Below are 13,530 nucleotides of genomic sequence, written 5' to 3' on the forward strand. Positions count from 1 at the left end.
AAAAAAAAAAAATTAGCTGGGCATGGTGGTGCATGCCTATAATCCCAGCTACTCGGGAGGCTGAGGCAGGAGAATCGCTTGAACCCGGGAGGTGGAGTTTGCAGTAAGCCAAGATTGTGCCATTGCACTCCAGCCTGAGCAACAAGAGCAAAACTCCATCTCAAAAAAAAAAGAAAGAAAGAAAGAAAAAAGAATAGCAAGGACACCAAGCACCCCCATTCCCGGCCCCGGACTTTGTCCGTGTGTTAACAGTGGAAGGTGTCCAGGTTCTTAGCATCTTGAACAAACAATTGGACAAAATAAACAAATCAAGGAAGGAATGAAGGGTTTTATTGAAAATGAGTCGGGTGTGATGGCTCACGCCTGTGATCCCAGCACTTTGGGAGGCTGAGGCAGGCGGATCACGAGGTCAGGAGATCCAGACCATCCTAGCTGATACGGTGAAATGCCGTCTCTACTAAAAATACAAAAAATTAGTTAGGCATGGTGGCAGGTGCCTGTAGTTCCAGCTACTCGGGAGACTGAGGCAGGAGAATGGCGTGAACCCAGGAGGTGGAGGTTGCAGTGAACCAGGATCGCGCCACTGCACTCCAGCCTGGGCGACAGAGCGAGACTCCATCTCAAAAAAAAGAAAAAAAAAAAGACAGTGAAAGTACACTCCACAGTATGGGAGTGAGCATGAGCAAAGGGGCTCAAAGGCCCTGTTACAGAATTTTTGTGAGTTTAAATGCCCTCTACTTGGGGAACACCCTATGTAAATGAAGAGGATGAAGTTTTAAAGTTACAATTATCAAGTTATTAACAATGTATGCCCTAGGGAGAGGATATTTCCTGTTACAGCTGAAGTGTGAATTGGCCTTATGTTCCCTGCCTCCAGACCCTATTTTCCTGCCTCATCTGCCCCCTGAGATGTGATCTCCATCAGTCTTTATGGGAGACAGAGGGACACATGGTCTTTTTTCTGTAACTGCTTCATGCTGGCTTTGGGGACGGTCCCTACCTATTGGGGATCATGGAACTCTCACCCTGCTCTGTCTAGTGGAAGCAGGGTAGCTTTTTGAGGGCCGGGGGTGGTGTCTTCACTTGGAACTGGCTGGAACCTTTGTTGCATGATCAGCTGAAGCCTGATGGTCTCTAGGCAAGAGGAAATGAATTTGGTTAAAACATTTAATGGGAGCTGCAGGGGGTGGATACCTATGCTGTTAGAAATATTTGTTATATTGACCAGGCGCAGTGGCTCATACCTGTAATCCCAGCACTTAGGGAGGCCGAGGCAGGTGGATCACGAGGTCAGGAGTTCAAGATCAGCCCAGCCAACATGGTGAAACCCTGTCTCTACTAAATACAAAAAAATTAGCGGGGCGTGGTGGTGCACACCTGGAATCCCAGCTACTCAGGAGGCTGAGGCAGAAGAATTGCTCCAACCTGGGAGGTGGAGGTTGCAGTGAGCTGAGATTGCACCACTGCACTCCAGCCTTGGGGGCGAGGGAGTGAGACTCATCTCAGAAAAAAAAAAAAAAAAAGAAAGAAATGTTTGTCATAGAGATTTGCAGGAGAGAAAAAACTAAACCTGGTCTGTTTTAGAATCTATGTGTTTCCTTAAAGTCCTAGCATGAGCGACTCCATTTTGGTTTGGTTTGTTGGGGCCTAGTGCATGAGCCTAGTCCAAAACAATGGCCTCCCATAATTTTTTTTTTTTTTTTTTTTTGAGACGGAGTCTCGCTCTGTCGCCCAGACTGGAGTGCAGTGGCGCGATCTCGGCTCACTGCAAGCTCCACCTCCCGGGTTCACGCCATTCTCCTGCCTCAGCCTCCGGAGTAGCTGGGACTACAGGCGCCCGCCACCACGCCCGGCTAATTTCTTTTTGTATTTTTAGTAGAGACGGGGTTTCACCGTGTTAGCCAGGATGGTCTCGATCTCCTGACCTCGTGATCCGCCCGCCTCGGCCTCCCAAAGTGCTGGGATTACAGGCTTGAGCCACCGCGCCCGGCCCATAATTTTGTTTAAAAAATTCCCCCTTTTTGGTTAGGCTGTCATTTAGGTGAGAGTGTGACCAAAACTTAGGGCCTTAGCGCCACTCTCAGTTACCATCATTTTGGGTTTCCGATCTCAGCACATCAATTATAGGTTACGATGTCATCATGGTTGCGCACATTTTTTTAGCTCCTGTTATTCCAGTTGAAGAAAGACCATTTGACATTCTAGAGATGGCTGCATGCAAGCATTTAAAACATTTGAGAGAATACAGCACACCAGGGAGACTATTATTCTGACTATTGGGAGGATGATGCCAAGAGTTTGGAGTATGCTCCTTACCCGGGTTCCCCATAAACCAAACCACCTAAAATCACATAGATCAAAGAATGAGCTAGATAAAGCGTTTACTCATGGCCAGGCGCGGTGGCTCACACCTGTAATCTCAGAAGTTTGGGAGGCCAAGGCGGGCAGATTACCTGAGGTTGGGAGTTCAAGACCAGCCTGACCAACATGGAGAATGTTGGTCTACTAAAAGTGCAAAATTAGCCAGGCGTGGTGGTGCATGCGTGTAGTCCCAGCTACTCGGGAGGCTAAGGCAGGAGAATTGCTTGAACCCGGGAGGCAGAGGTTGCGGTGAGCCGAGATGGTGCCATTGCACTCCAGCCTGGGGAACAAGAGCAAAACACTGTCTTTTTTTTTTTTTTTTTTTGAGACGGAGTCTCGCTCTGTCGCCCAGGCTGGAGTGCAGTGGCCGTATCTCAGCTCACTGCAAGCTCCGCCTCCCGGGTCTACGCCATTCTCCTGCCTCAGCCTCCCGAGTAGCTGGGACTACAGGCGCCCGCCACCTCACCCGGCTAGTTTTTTGTATTTTTTAGTAGAGACGGGGTTTCACCGTATTAGCCAGGCTGGTCTCGATCTCCTGACCTTGTGATCCGCCCGTCTCGGCCTCCCAAAGTGCTGGGATTACAGGCTTGAGCCACCGCGCCCGGCCGAAACACTGTCTTAAAAAAAAAAGTTTACTCACTTGACTAATCAGTCGCTCTGTTAATTCCGTACCACTGAATTTCTATAATCTTCAGGTGATGTATTTCTCCATAGGCCACAAGTGCCAGCAGCTGCACAGATACTTCTCTGTTTAGCCAATTCTATCATAACTTTCACAAGAGAATTTAAAGTCTATTGTGTAACTTGTAGCCTTTACAGTAGAATTTACTATAGAAACCATCATGAGGAATACTTTTTTTTTTGAGACCAAGTCTTGCTCTGTGGCATGGGCTGGAGTGTGCAGTGGCACGATCTTGGCTCACTGCAACCTCTGCCTCCCGGGTTCAAGCGATTCTCATGCCTCAGCCTCCCGAGTAACTGGGATTACAGGCGCGCCACCACGCCCAGCTACTTTTTAATTAATTAATTATTTATTTAGTTAGTTATTTAGTTTAGTAGAGATGGGGTTTCACCACGTTGGCCAGCTGGTCTCAACCTCCTGACCTCAGGTGATCCGCTTGCCTCGGCCTCCCAAAGTGCTGGGATTACAGGTGTGAGCCACCATGCTCATGCCCGGCCTCACTAAAGTTTTTTACCTATACTGGGCCTTCATTTTTTATCTATTAAAGTATAAGGTTATCCATCTATAAAGTTGTCTCCAAACTCCTTCACAAATAAAAGTACACCCCATTAGTGCACATAACAGATGCCTTTTCCACTTTTATTGTTCAGAGGCATAAACAAGAAAAAATATTGAAAGATAAGAGTTTTATGACAGTAGAAGTCTTAATCTGTGCATTTGGGAAAAGCTTATTCACATCAAAGATGCCATCCTCGGCCAGGCGCGGTAGCTCACACCTGTGATCCCAGCACTCTGGAAGGCTGAGGTGAGCGGATCATCTGAAGTCTGGAGTTAGACACCAGCTTGGCCAACATGGTGAAACCCCGTCTCTACTAAAAATATAAAAATTAGTCAGGTGTGGTGGCGAGCACCCGTATACTTGGGAGGCTGAGGCAGGAGAATCGCTATTGTAAAAAGTAGAGGTTCCTCTTCAAAGACTTTCCTCCCCATCTAATTAGGAATAAATAGTAACTTCTCTTAGAAGCAAAATTTATTCAAAGACCTGTAGTAACATTCTTTTTTTTTTTTTTTTTTTTTTTTTTGAGACGGAGTCTCGCTCTGTCGCCCAGGCTGGAGTGCAGTGGCCGGATCTCAGCTCACTGCAAGCTCCGCCTCCTGGGTTTACACCATTCTCCTGCCTCAGCCTCCCGAGTAGCTGGGACTACAGGCGCCCGCCACCACGCCTGGCTAGTTTTTTTTTTTGTATTTTTTTAGTAGAGACGGGGTTTCACCATGTTAGCCAGGATGGTCTCGATCTCCTGACCTCGTGATCCGCCCATCTCGGCCTCCCAAAGTGCTGGGATTACAGGCTTGAGCCACCGCGCCTGGCCATAACATTCTTAAATATCTGCTAGCTGTAATAAATAAATCAATGTACTTTATGTTCTTAGCTCCCACAATTCAGCCTAAATATTTGCCCTGGCATGCTTATACTGGTACAAGCAAGCATTAGGTCATAGCCTGTTTCTCTTTTTTTTTTTTTTTTTTTTTTTTTTTTTTTTGAGACAGAGTCTTGCTCTGTCGCCCAGGCTGGGGTGCAGTGGCCGGATCTCAGCTCACTGCAAGCTCCGCCTCCGGGGTTTAGACCATTCTCCTGCCTCAGCCTCCCGAGTAGCTGGGACTACAGGCGCCCGCCACCTCGCCCGGCTAGTTTTTTGTATTTTTTAGTAGAGACGGGGTTTCACCGTGTTAGCCAGGATGGTCTCGATCTCCTGACCTCGTGATCCGCCCGTCTCGGCCTCCCAAAGTGCTGGGATTACAGGCTTGAGCCACCGCGCCTGGCCTGTTTCTCTTTCTTATATGAAGGTGTTTTTACCTTTCTCAGCATTCCACAAGTTACATCCTCCTTCCTTTGTTCTCCTCTGCCTTTGCATCTTTAAAAAAAGTTCTAAGTTGCTAGCCAATAGGGACAAATACAGAATGTGAGGTCCCATTCCAGCCAATGGAAACCGGACACCGCAGTAAGGTGGACGCATCAGGTATAAATGACCCTGTCTCCTTTGTTTGGTGTACTCTCATGGCAGAACTGATGGCGAGGGTACCCTTTCTGCAGAAAGTAAAAATGGCCTTGTTGAGGGAATTAAATTTAAGTTCAAGTGCTATTTCTTTACGGCACTGGGGAACAAGCATTTCTTTTTTTATTTTTTTTAAATTAATTTATTTTTTGAGACAGAGTCTCGCTCTGTTACCCAGGCTGAAGTGCAGTGGTGTGATCCCGGCTCACTGCAAGCTCCGCCTCCTGAGTTCGTGCCATTCTCCTGCCTCAGCCTCCCCAGTAGCTGTGATAACAGGCACGCACCACCCACCGGCTAATTTTTTTTTTTTTTTTTTTTAGTAGAGATGGGGTTTCACCCTGTTAGCCAGGATGGTCTCAATCTCCTGACTTCGTGATCCGCCTGCCTCAGCCTCCCAAAGTGTTGGGATCACAGGCGTGAGCCACCCCGCCCGTCCAACTTTTTTTTTTTTTGAGATGGAGTTTCATTCTTGTTGCCCAGGCTGGAGTGCAATGGCGCGATCTCGGTTCACCGCAACCTCTGCCTCCCGGGTTCAGCGATTCTCTTGCCTCAGCCTCCTGAGTAGCTAGGATTACACGTAGGCGCCACCATGCCCAGGTAATTTTTTGCATTTTTAGTAGAGACAGGGTTTCTCCATGTTGGTCAGGCTGGTCTGGAACTCCTGACTTCCGGTGATTGCCTGCCTCAGCCTCCCAAAGTGCTGGGATTACAGGCATGAGTCACTGCGCCCGGCCTCCGGGGAACAAGCATTTCTAACAACTTGAACCCAGGAGGCGGAGGTTGCAGTGAGCTGAGATGGCACCACTCACTCCAGCCTGGGTGACAGAGGGAGACTTCATCTCAAAAAACAAAAACTAAACCGTATGTAAAACAAACATTGGTTTGGTCCAGAAAGGTGGGACAACTGGAGGTGAGGAGGCTTGGGAGCTTTCATATCACAGGTGGGAGACAAACATTTGCATTCTTTTGAGTTTCTGATTAGTCTCTCCAGAGGAAGCAATCAGATATGCATTTATCTCAATGGAGGCAGGCAACTCCAGGCTCTCAACTTGAATTAACACTGACATTTTAAAATATCTAGCAAGGACAGGCTGGGCGCGGTGGCTCAAGCCTGTAATCCCAGCACTTTGGGAGGCCAAGACGGGCAGATCATGAGGTCAGGAGATCGAGACCATCCTGGCTAACACGATGAAACCCCGTCTCTACTAAAATACAAAAAAAATTAGCCGGGCGTGGTGGCGGGTGCCTGTGGCATGAACCCGGGAGGCGGAGCTTGCAGTGAGCTGAGATCCAGCCACTGCACTCCAGCCTGGGTGACAGAGTGAGACTCCATCTCAAAAAAAAAAAAAATATCTAGCAAGGACAAACATAAAATTTAGACAAAACCTATGGTGACAAATCTGAAGGCCTTTTAATTTTTATTCCCCCAATAATTTTAAAGCTGGCTAGTTTAGTAAAGTTATACTTAAGTGAACTTGAAAATTATTTAGACATATTTACTTAATTTATGAGTCCGCCTTTTTTTTTTTTTTTTTTTTTTTTGAGACAGGAGTCTTGCTCTCTCACCCAGGCTGGCGTGTAATGGCGCGACCTCAGCTCACTGCAACATCTGCCTCCTGAGTTCAAGCGATTCTCCTGCCTCAGCCTCCCGGGTAGTTGGGATTACAGGGGCCCACCACCATGCCTGGCTAATTTTTGTATTTTTAGTAGAGACAGGGTTTCGCCATGTTGATCAGGCTGGTCTGGAACTCCTGAGCTCATGAGCCTCCCGCCTCAGCCTCCCAAAGTGCTGGGATTACAGGTGTGAGCCACCACGTCTGGCCAAGCCCTCTTTTACTTATAAGTCAATTTGGTAGACACAACATATAACAGTAAGTGTATATATAAGTAAATACATCTAGACACGTATACACACACATAAACGAAGATCTGGAACGTTAGCCATGAGATGGCAGTACAAGCTTGACGGTTTTACTTTGCCCTAATGGATAATCCAAGGGAAGGCTGTGAACCAAAATTTCAGGTAAAGCAGTCTTCATGGCAGTTTTATTTTTATTTAATTAAATTAATTAATTAATTAATTAGAGTTTTATTATTTTTATTAATTTATTATTAAAATTTATTAATTTTGTATTTTTAGTAGAGACAGGGTTTCTCTATGATGGTCAGGCTGGTCTTGAACTCCTGACCTCAGGTGATCTGCCCGCCCCAACCTCCCAGTGTTGGGATTACAGGTGTGAGCCACTGTGCCTGGCCAAAGCAGTTTGATTTTATTTTTATTATTATTATTATTTTTTGAGACAGAGTCTTGCTGTGTCACCCAAGCTGGAGGGCAGTGGCATGATCTTGGCTCACTGCAACCTCTACCACCCAGGTTCAAGCGATTCTCCTGACTCAGCCTCCCGAGTAGCTGGGATTACAGGCGCGTGCCATCATGCCTGGCTAATTTTTGTATTTTTAGTAGAGACAGGGTTTCAGCATCTTGGCCAGTCTGGTCTTGAACTCCTGACCTCATGATCCACCCTTCTTGGCCTCCCAAAGTGCTGGACAGTTTGATTTTTAAAGGCTAAACCTCCCCAGGCTCCAAGGAGCACTGGGGTCAAACAGTACCAAAGGAGAGCATCACCCGTTAACGAGGCCATCTGCTTAGAACAGTAGCATAAAAGCCTGGATGCATGCAACACCATCCCACTTTCCCATTAGACAATAAACTTTAGATTCTAAACAATTCGGGGGCCAAGCAGCATAGCAACTGTGAGAGAAAATTCTAAGGAGGGTTTAACACTAGACCTCAAAACCCCTGCCAAGGGCATCCCCTTTGGCAGTTTGAGGTCCCACGGAGCAGGACCAACAGAGTGTCCTCCTGGGGGGTCCAATGTTAGAGTTCTAGGTGTCTCTGGTGTTACTTAGGTGGGCACTGGTGCCACTTTGCATGCGTTCCCTCCAGAGCCTGCTATGAACTTTATAAGAATAGCCATGAAGTGTAGTAAGAGCTGGATGTGGGTGGGCCTTTTTGTTCCTTAGCCAGTAGAGTATGTAAGGGAAGAATTTATCATAAGAAAAGAAGGTTTAAATCCCCTGAAACAGGTGTGAGTTTGCTCCGACCTGCACTGCAGGTAGGAATCAGGTACCAAGTGTGGAAATAATTTAAAAAAAAAAAAAAAAAAGTCCTTACCCCTTCAGGGCAGGGCGATTATTCCCATTTGTTCCCAGGCCTTCAGGCAATACCGGAGAGTGACCCCAGCCAATTGCCCTCAATTTCCAAGGTGCTACTAGAAAATAGCTGCTGTAAGACTGAAAAAGAGAGGAAAAAAAATGAAAAAGACCCAGATTCCTTAAGCGAACCGGGCAGTGGCAGTTAGGCTTCTCCACATGGAAACCCCTAGTTTCACTGGCCATGGCCAGAAACCTGCAGTTGCAGGCCAGGCGTGGTGGCTCACACCTGTCATCCCAGCACTTTGGGAGGCTGAGGCGGGCGGATCACCAGGTTAGCAGTTCGAGACTGTCCTGACCATCATGGTGAAACCCCATCTCTACTAAAAATACAAAAATTAGCCAGGCGTGATGGCATGCACCTGTAGTCCCAGCTACTCAGGATGCTGAGGCAGGAGAATCGCTGGAATCCGGGAGGCAGAGGTTGCAGTGAGCCGAGATTGTGCCACAGCACTCCAGCCTGGTGACAGGGCGAGACTCCATCTCAAAAAAAAAAAAAAAAAAAAAAAAAACCTACAGTTGCTTCCATGTTTAGGCGCTGCCCACCAAGGGTCCCAAGTTGGAAATGAAGGAGGAGAGAGAGAGAGAGAGAGAAAGAAAGAAAGTGTGAGAGCGCCCCTGTAATTGAGCAGAAAGGAAAGGGAGAAAAATGAATCCCAAACTTTTGGGCTTACCTCTTTCCCCTGGCTGGCTCGCCAGAATATGTTAATGATGGAGGGTGTCCAGGTTCTTGGCATCTTGAACAAACAATTGGACAAAATGCACAAACAAAGCAAGAAAAGAATGAAGGATTTCATTGAAAATGAAAGTACACTCAACAGCAAGCGATCATGAGCATAGGGGCTCGAAGGCTGTGTTACAGAGTTTTTGTGAGTTTAAATACCCTCCTCTTGGGGTATGCCCTATGTAAATGAAGAGGATGAAGTAAAGTTACAATTACAAAGTTATTAATGGTGGGTGTACACCTATGGAGAGGATATTTCCCATTATAACTGAAGTGTGAATTGGCCTTATGTTCCCTGCCTCCAGACGCTATTTTCCTGCCTCATGTGAAAGCAGAGGGTTTTTTTTTGTTGTTGTTGAGACGGAGTCTTGCTCTGTCACCCAGGCTGGAGTGCTGTGCCTGGATCTCAGCTCACTGCAAGCTCCGCCTCCCGGGTTTACGCCATTCTCCTGCCTCAGCCTCCCAAGTAGCTGGGACTACAGGCGCCCGCCACCTCGTCCGGCTAGTTTTTTGTATTTTTTTAGTAGAGACGGGGTTTCACTGTGTTCGCCAGGATGGTCTCGATCTCCTGACCTCGTGATCCGCCCGTCTCGGCCTCCCAAAGTGCTGGGATTACAGGCTTGAGCCACCGCACCCGGCCTTTTTTTTTTTTTTTTTTGAGAGGGAGTCTTGCTCTGTCACCAGGCTGGAGTGCAGTGGTGCCCTCGGCTCACTGCAACCTCTGCCTTCCCGGGTTCAAGCGATTCTCCTGGCTCAGCCTCCTGAGTAGCTGGGACTACAGGCGCGTGCCACCATGGCCCGGCTAATTTTTTTGTATTTTTAGCAGAGACGGGGTTTCATCGTGTTAGCCAGGACGGTCTCGAACTGCTGACCTCAGGTGATCCACCCACCTTGGCCTCCCAAAGCGCTGGGATTACAGGGGTGAGCCACCGCGCCCGGCCAGCAGAGGGTCTTTAGAAGGGTTCTCAGTGATCCAGAAATTGGAAAGAAGGCCCAACTTACACCTTAGGAAGCTCAGGGAAAAGCCTGATGGTCACCTACAAAACAGAGGCACATTGGCCTCCAGGTGGGCGGGGAGCATTCTTCCAGCCCCGGCTCCGCCCCGGGCTTGGGTGGACAGACCAGCTTTACCTCCAGAGACTCCCCCTGTCTTCCCTGCATCGGCTGGCTAGCCCCACACACTTTGGCTGCACATTCTTTGTTTAGATCTGCTGATGCCTTCCTTCGCTGGGAACGGTCCAGTCCTGCCCGCCTGGCGCTCAGCTCTGTGGATCTGAGGTTTTACTTCCTCTCTTTCCAACTTGGGAGGGGGGGATGGAGTGGCAATCTCATTGCTCCCTCCTCTCCTGGCCCCTCTCGCCTTCTCCTGGAGACCCAGGTTAAGTGGGCAGAGGATTCCGAGGGTCCTCTCCTGCCGTGGGATTGCACAGAGGGCTGGGTCCGCAGGCTGGCTAAAAGGACCTAGCCCAGGATTGCAAGGCAGTGCCCTCCCCGCAGCTGTACAGCCTCGGGCGTCCGGCGCAAAGCCCAGCAGGGGCGTGTCCGCGCGCTTACCTGCCATTGGCCGGGTGGGGCGGTCGGCTGCCTGAAGTGCCTGTGCTATAAGTGCGGAGCGAGTGACTGCGAAGTCAGGCGCGGCGCAGGATGGTGGACAGCGTGTACCGGACCCGCTCCCTGGGGGTGGCAGCCGAAGGGCTCCCGGACCAGTACGCGGACGGGGAGGCGGCGCGCGTGTGGCAGCTGTACATTGGGAACACCCGCAGCCGCACCGCCGAGTACAAGGCATGGCTGCTTGGGCTGCTGCGACAGCACGGCTGCCAGCGGGTGCTCGACGTGGCTTGTGGCACCGGGTAAGCCCAGGAGGGGGCCGGGGGCGTTGCATGAGATCGGAGTCCGGCTCAGCCTGTACCTCGCGGCCGCAGAACCACAGGACCGGCACGTCGGGGCGGCCTTTGCCAGTCTGGAATGGGTGGGACACCAGGGCCAGGAGCAGGTACCTGCCCGGCAGAACAGGCACTGCGAGTGCCCCCTGAGGCCAAGGGTTGGGGCAGGGGTGCTCAGGGAGAGGCCACTGAGAAGGGAGACTGAGTGTGAGTGAGGGTGTGGGCAGAAAAGTGAGCGTCCTTAAGGCTGTGGAGCCAGGGCCACGGACAGACTCCAAATATTCCTCCTGTGACGGCCTTGGGCAGTGTTAACAGTTAACATTGCTCAACATTTGCATCTGTCAAGCCAGTGCCAGGAGCTTTTGATACATCAGTTTTTCAAACCCTCACAAAGCCCCATGAGGTTAAGCAGTGATACTCTCTCATTTACTACTGGGGAAGTAAGGGCTCAGCAAAGTAAAAGTCCCTCATACAACATCCAGTGAAGAGGAGCTAACAGGCCCGGGTTGGTTAAGGTCTGTCCTGTGCTCTAAACCACCATGTTCTGCTGCCTCTTGTGCACACCTATTTTAACTTAGAGGAGCCTCAGCTTGTCTGTCTCTCAAATGGGAATAACACTATTTACCTCTCAGGATTGCCATGAGAATTACTGCATATTTGTAGAGTGCCTAGCTCTGAAGAGGCGCCTTAAAAAAAAAAAAAAGTTGCCTCGTGGTGATAGGAAATAGATTTGTGAGGTCAGTGGAGAGGGCCTGGGGAGAGGAGGCAGAGGAATGGACTCTGAGAAGTGGAGACAAAAGTGTCCAGCACAGGGTCTCCTGGCCCTCCCAGGCTCCCCTGACTGCCCCTCTCTGTCTCTCTCCACTGGCCCTGCCCAGGGTGGACTCCATTATGCTGGTGGAAGAGGGCTTCAGCGTGACGAGTGTGGATGCCAGTGACAAGATGCTGAAGTATGCGCTTAAGGAGCGCTGGAACCGGCGGCACGAGCCCGCCTTCGACAAGTGGGGTATGCAGGTCTAGCCAGGCCCCCCCAGCCCAGTCACCAGGAACACTGTTCATTCTGCCTGGGGCTCCTTTAAGTGGGGGTGGGGGTGGAGTGTTGTGTTTTCCTCGGGGAGACAGCAAAATTTCCTCGGGGAGACAGCAAAATTACTGTAATTTCTCTGAAAAGCAAGGCTTAAGCTCCAGAATGAGACACTGGGTGTGAAGAGCTGGTTTTAACTGTGTTTATGGCATCTTGTCCCTCCCCTCAAAGAAAAGCCCATAAGCACAGAGCCCTCCTTCCGAACCAGGGTTCCTCCCCCTAACCGAACGGGGAGTTTTTGTGTCTTAAGAAGAATCCCAGGCAGGACTGCACTTGGTGGAGGTGGCTGCTACTGGTACCATGGTGCCTCCCTGATTCCTCTTTCCCTTCCTGGCCCCCAGTCATTGAAGAAGCCAACTGGATGACTCTGGACAAAGATGTGCCCCAGTCAGCAGAGGGTGGCTTTGATGCTGTCATCTGCCTTGGAAACAGTTTCGCTCACTTGCCAGACTGCAAAGGTGAGAGAGGGTGTGGCCTTGGGCATGGCCCCCGCCTTGAGCTGTACCCCCTTCCACAGACCTCTGGGCACCTGCTCTGCAAAGCAGACTCTCTGCCTCTCTCTGATTTGGCTCTGGTACCCCTGGGGAGGGGAGAGATGGGAGGGAGACTGGTGCTGGGGGCCCTGAGCAGATGGAGCCTTTCTGCCCCTGCCTGGCGCTCAGGGGACCAGAGTGAGCACCGGCTGGCGCTGAAAAACATTGCAAGCATGGTGCGAGCAGGGGGCCTGCTGGTCATTGATCACCGCAACTACGACCACATCCTCAGCACAGGCTGTGCACCCCCAGGGAAGAATATCTACTATAAGGTGGGGCCCTCTGGGATTGGGGGTGGGGGTGGGGTGGAGGGAGGGTCCAGTGGCCCCAAGGTAGGTTACAGAGGCTAACGCAGCCTGCCCCACCACCTACAGAGTGACTTGACCAAGGACATCACAACATCAGTGCTGATAGTGAACAACAAGGCCCACATGGTGACCCTGGACTATACAGTGCAGGTGCCGGGGGCTGGCCAGGATGGCTCTCCTGGCTTGAGGTACCACTTGGCTCAGTGGGGGTGAGGCAGTAGTTGGGGAAGCTGAGGTCACCAGTCCTCATGGTTGCTGGGGGCTCTGTTACAGTAAGTTCCGGCTCTCCTACTACCCACACTGTCTGGCATCCTTCACGGAGTTGCTCCAAGCAGCCTTCGGGGGCAAGTGCCAGCACAGCGTCCTGGGCGACTTCAAGCCTTACAAGCCAGGCCAAGCCTATGTTCCCTGCTACTTCATCCACGTGCTCAAGAGGACAGACTGAGTGTGGCCTCAGCTCCCACAAGCCTCCACCCAGGCACTGCTAGGCTCTGTCTTGAAGATCGGGACCAGCAGCCCCACACCAGGGCCAGCCTCTAGAGCAGACTACAGCTGGGGTGCAGGGATGTGGGTTCCGCAGATGGAAGGGTAAACAATATAGTCTGTGCCTTTTTCAGTTCCTGCATGCCTTGTGTTTATGTCAGAAGGATCAGACTCCCACGATGCCCAGCCCCCCGCCCGCCCCCAG

The 13,530-nt window shown here is 50.4% G+C and overlaps 2 protein-coding genes across 3 annotated transcripts in view; one reads left to right on the top strand and one right to left on the bottom strand.

The window, feature by feature from the left end:
• TBCC (tubulin folding cofactor C) overlaps window positions 1-13,517 on the bottom strand; it is a 227,166-nt gene extending 213,649 nt beyond the window's left edge. The window contains exon 1 of the mRNA XM_050786981.1: window positions 13,514-13,517. The gene's annotated coding sequence lies outside the window, so the exon portion shown is untranslated. The remainder of the gene's footprint in view (window positions 1-13,513) is intronic.
• GNMT (glycine N-methyltransferase) lies at window positions 10,643-13,467 on the top strand. 2 transcript variants are annotated; one of them, XM_050786976.1, is made up of 6 exons: window positions 10,643-10,884; window positions 11,796-11,923; window positions 12,343-12,459; window positions 12,664-12,806; window positions 12,909-13,030; window positions 13,116-13,467. In XM_050786976.1, the coding sequence occupies exons 1-6, from the start codon at window positions 10,679-10,681 to the stop codon at window positions 13,285-13,287; spliced, it is 888 nt and encodes a 295-aa protein (XP_050642933.1). In that variant the 5' UTR covers window positions 10,643-10,678; the 3' UTR covers window positions 13,288-13,467. The 2 variants fall into 2 exon arrangements, with proteins under 2 accessions (XP_050642933.1, XP_050642932.1); XM_050786975.1 differs by having other exon boundaries at window positions 12,343-12,806.
• Window positions 13,518-13,530: the final 13 nt, after the last annotated feature.

Source organism: Macaca thibetana, chromosome 4 (genome assembly GCF_024542745.1).
Source record: "Macaca thibetana thibetana isolate TM-01 chromosome 4, ASM2454274v1, whole genome shotgun sequence".
Taxonomy (NCBI): Eukaryota; Metazoa; Chordata; class Mammalia; order Primates; family Cercopithecidae; genus Macaca; species Macaca thibetana.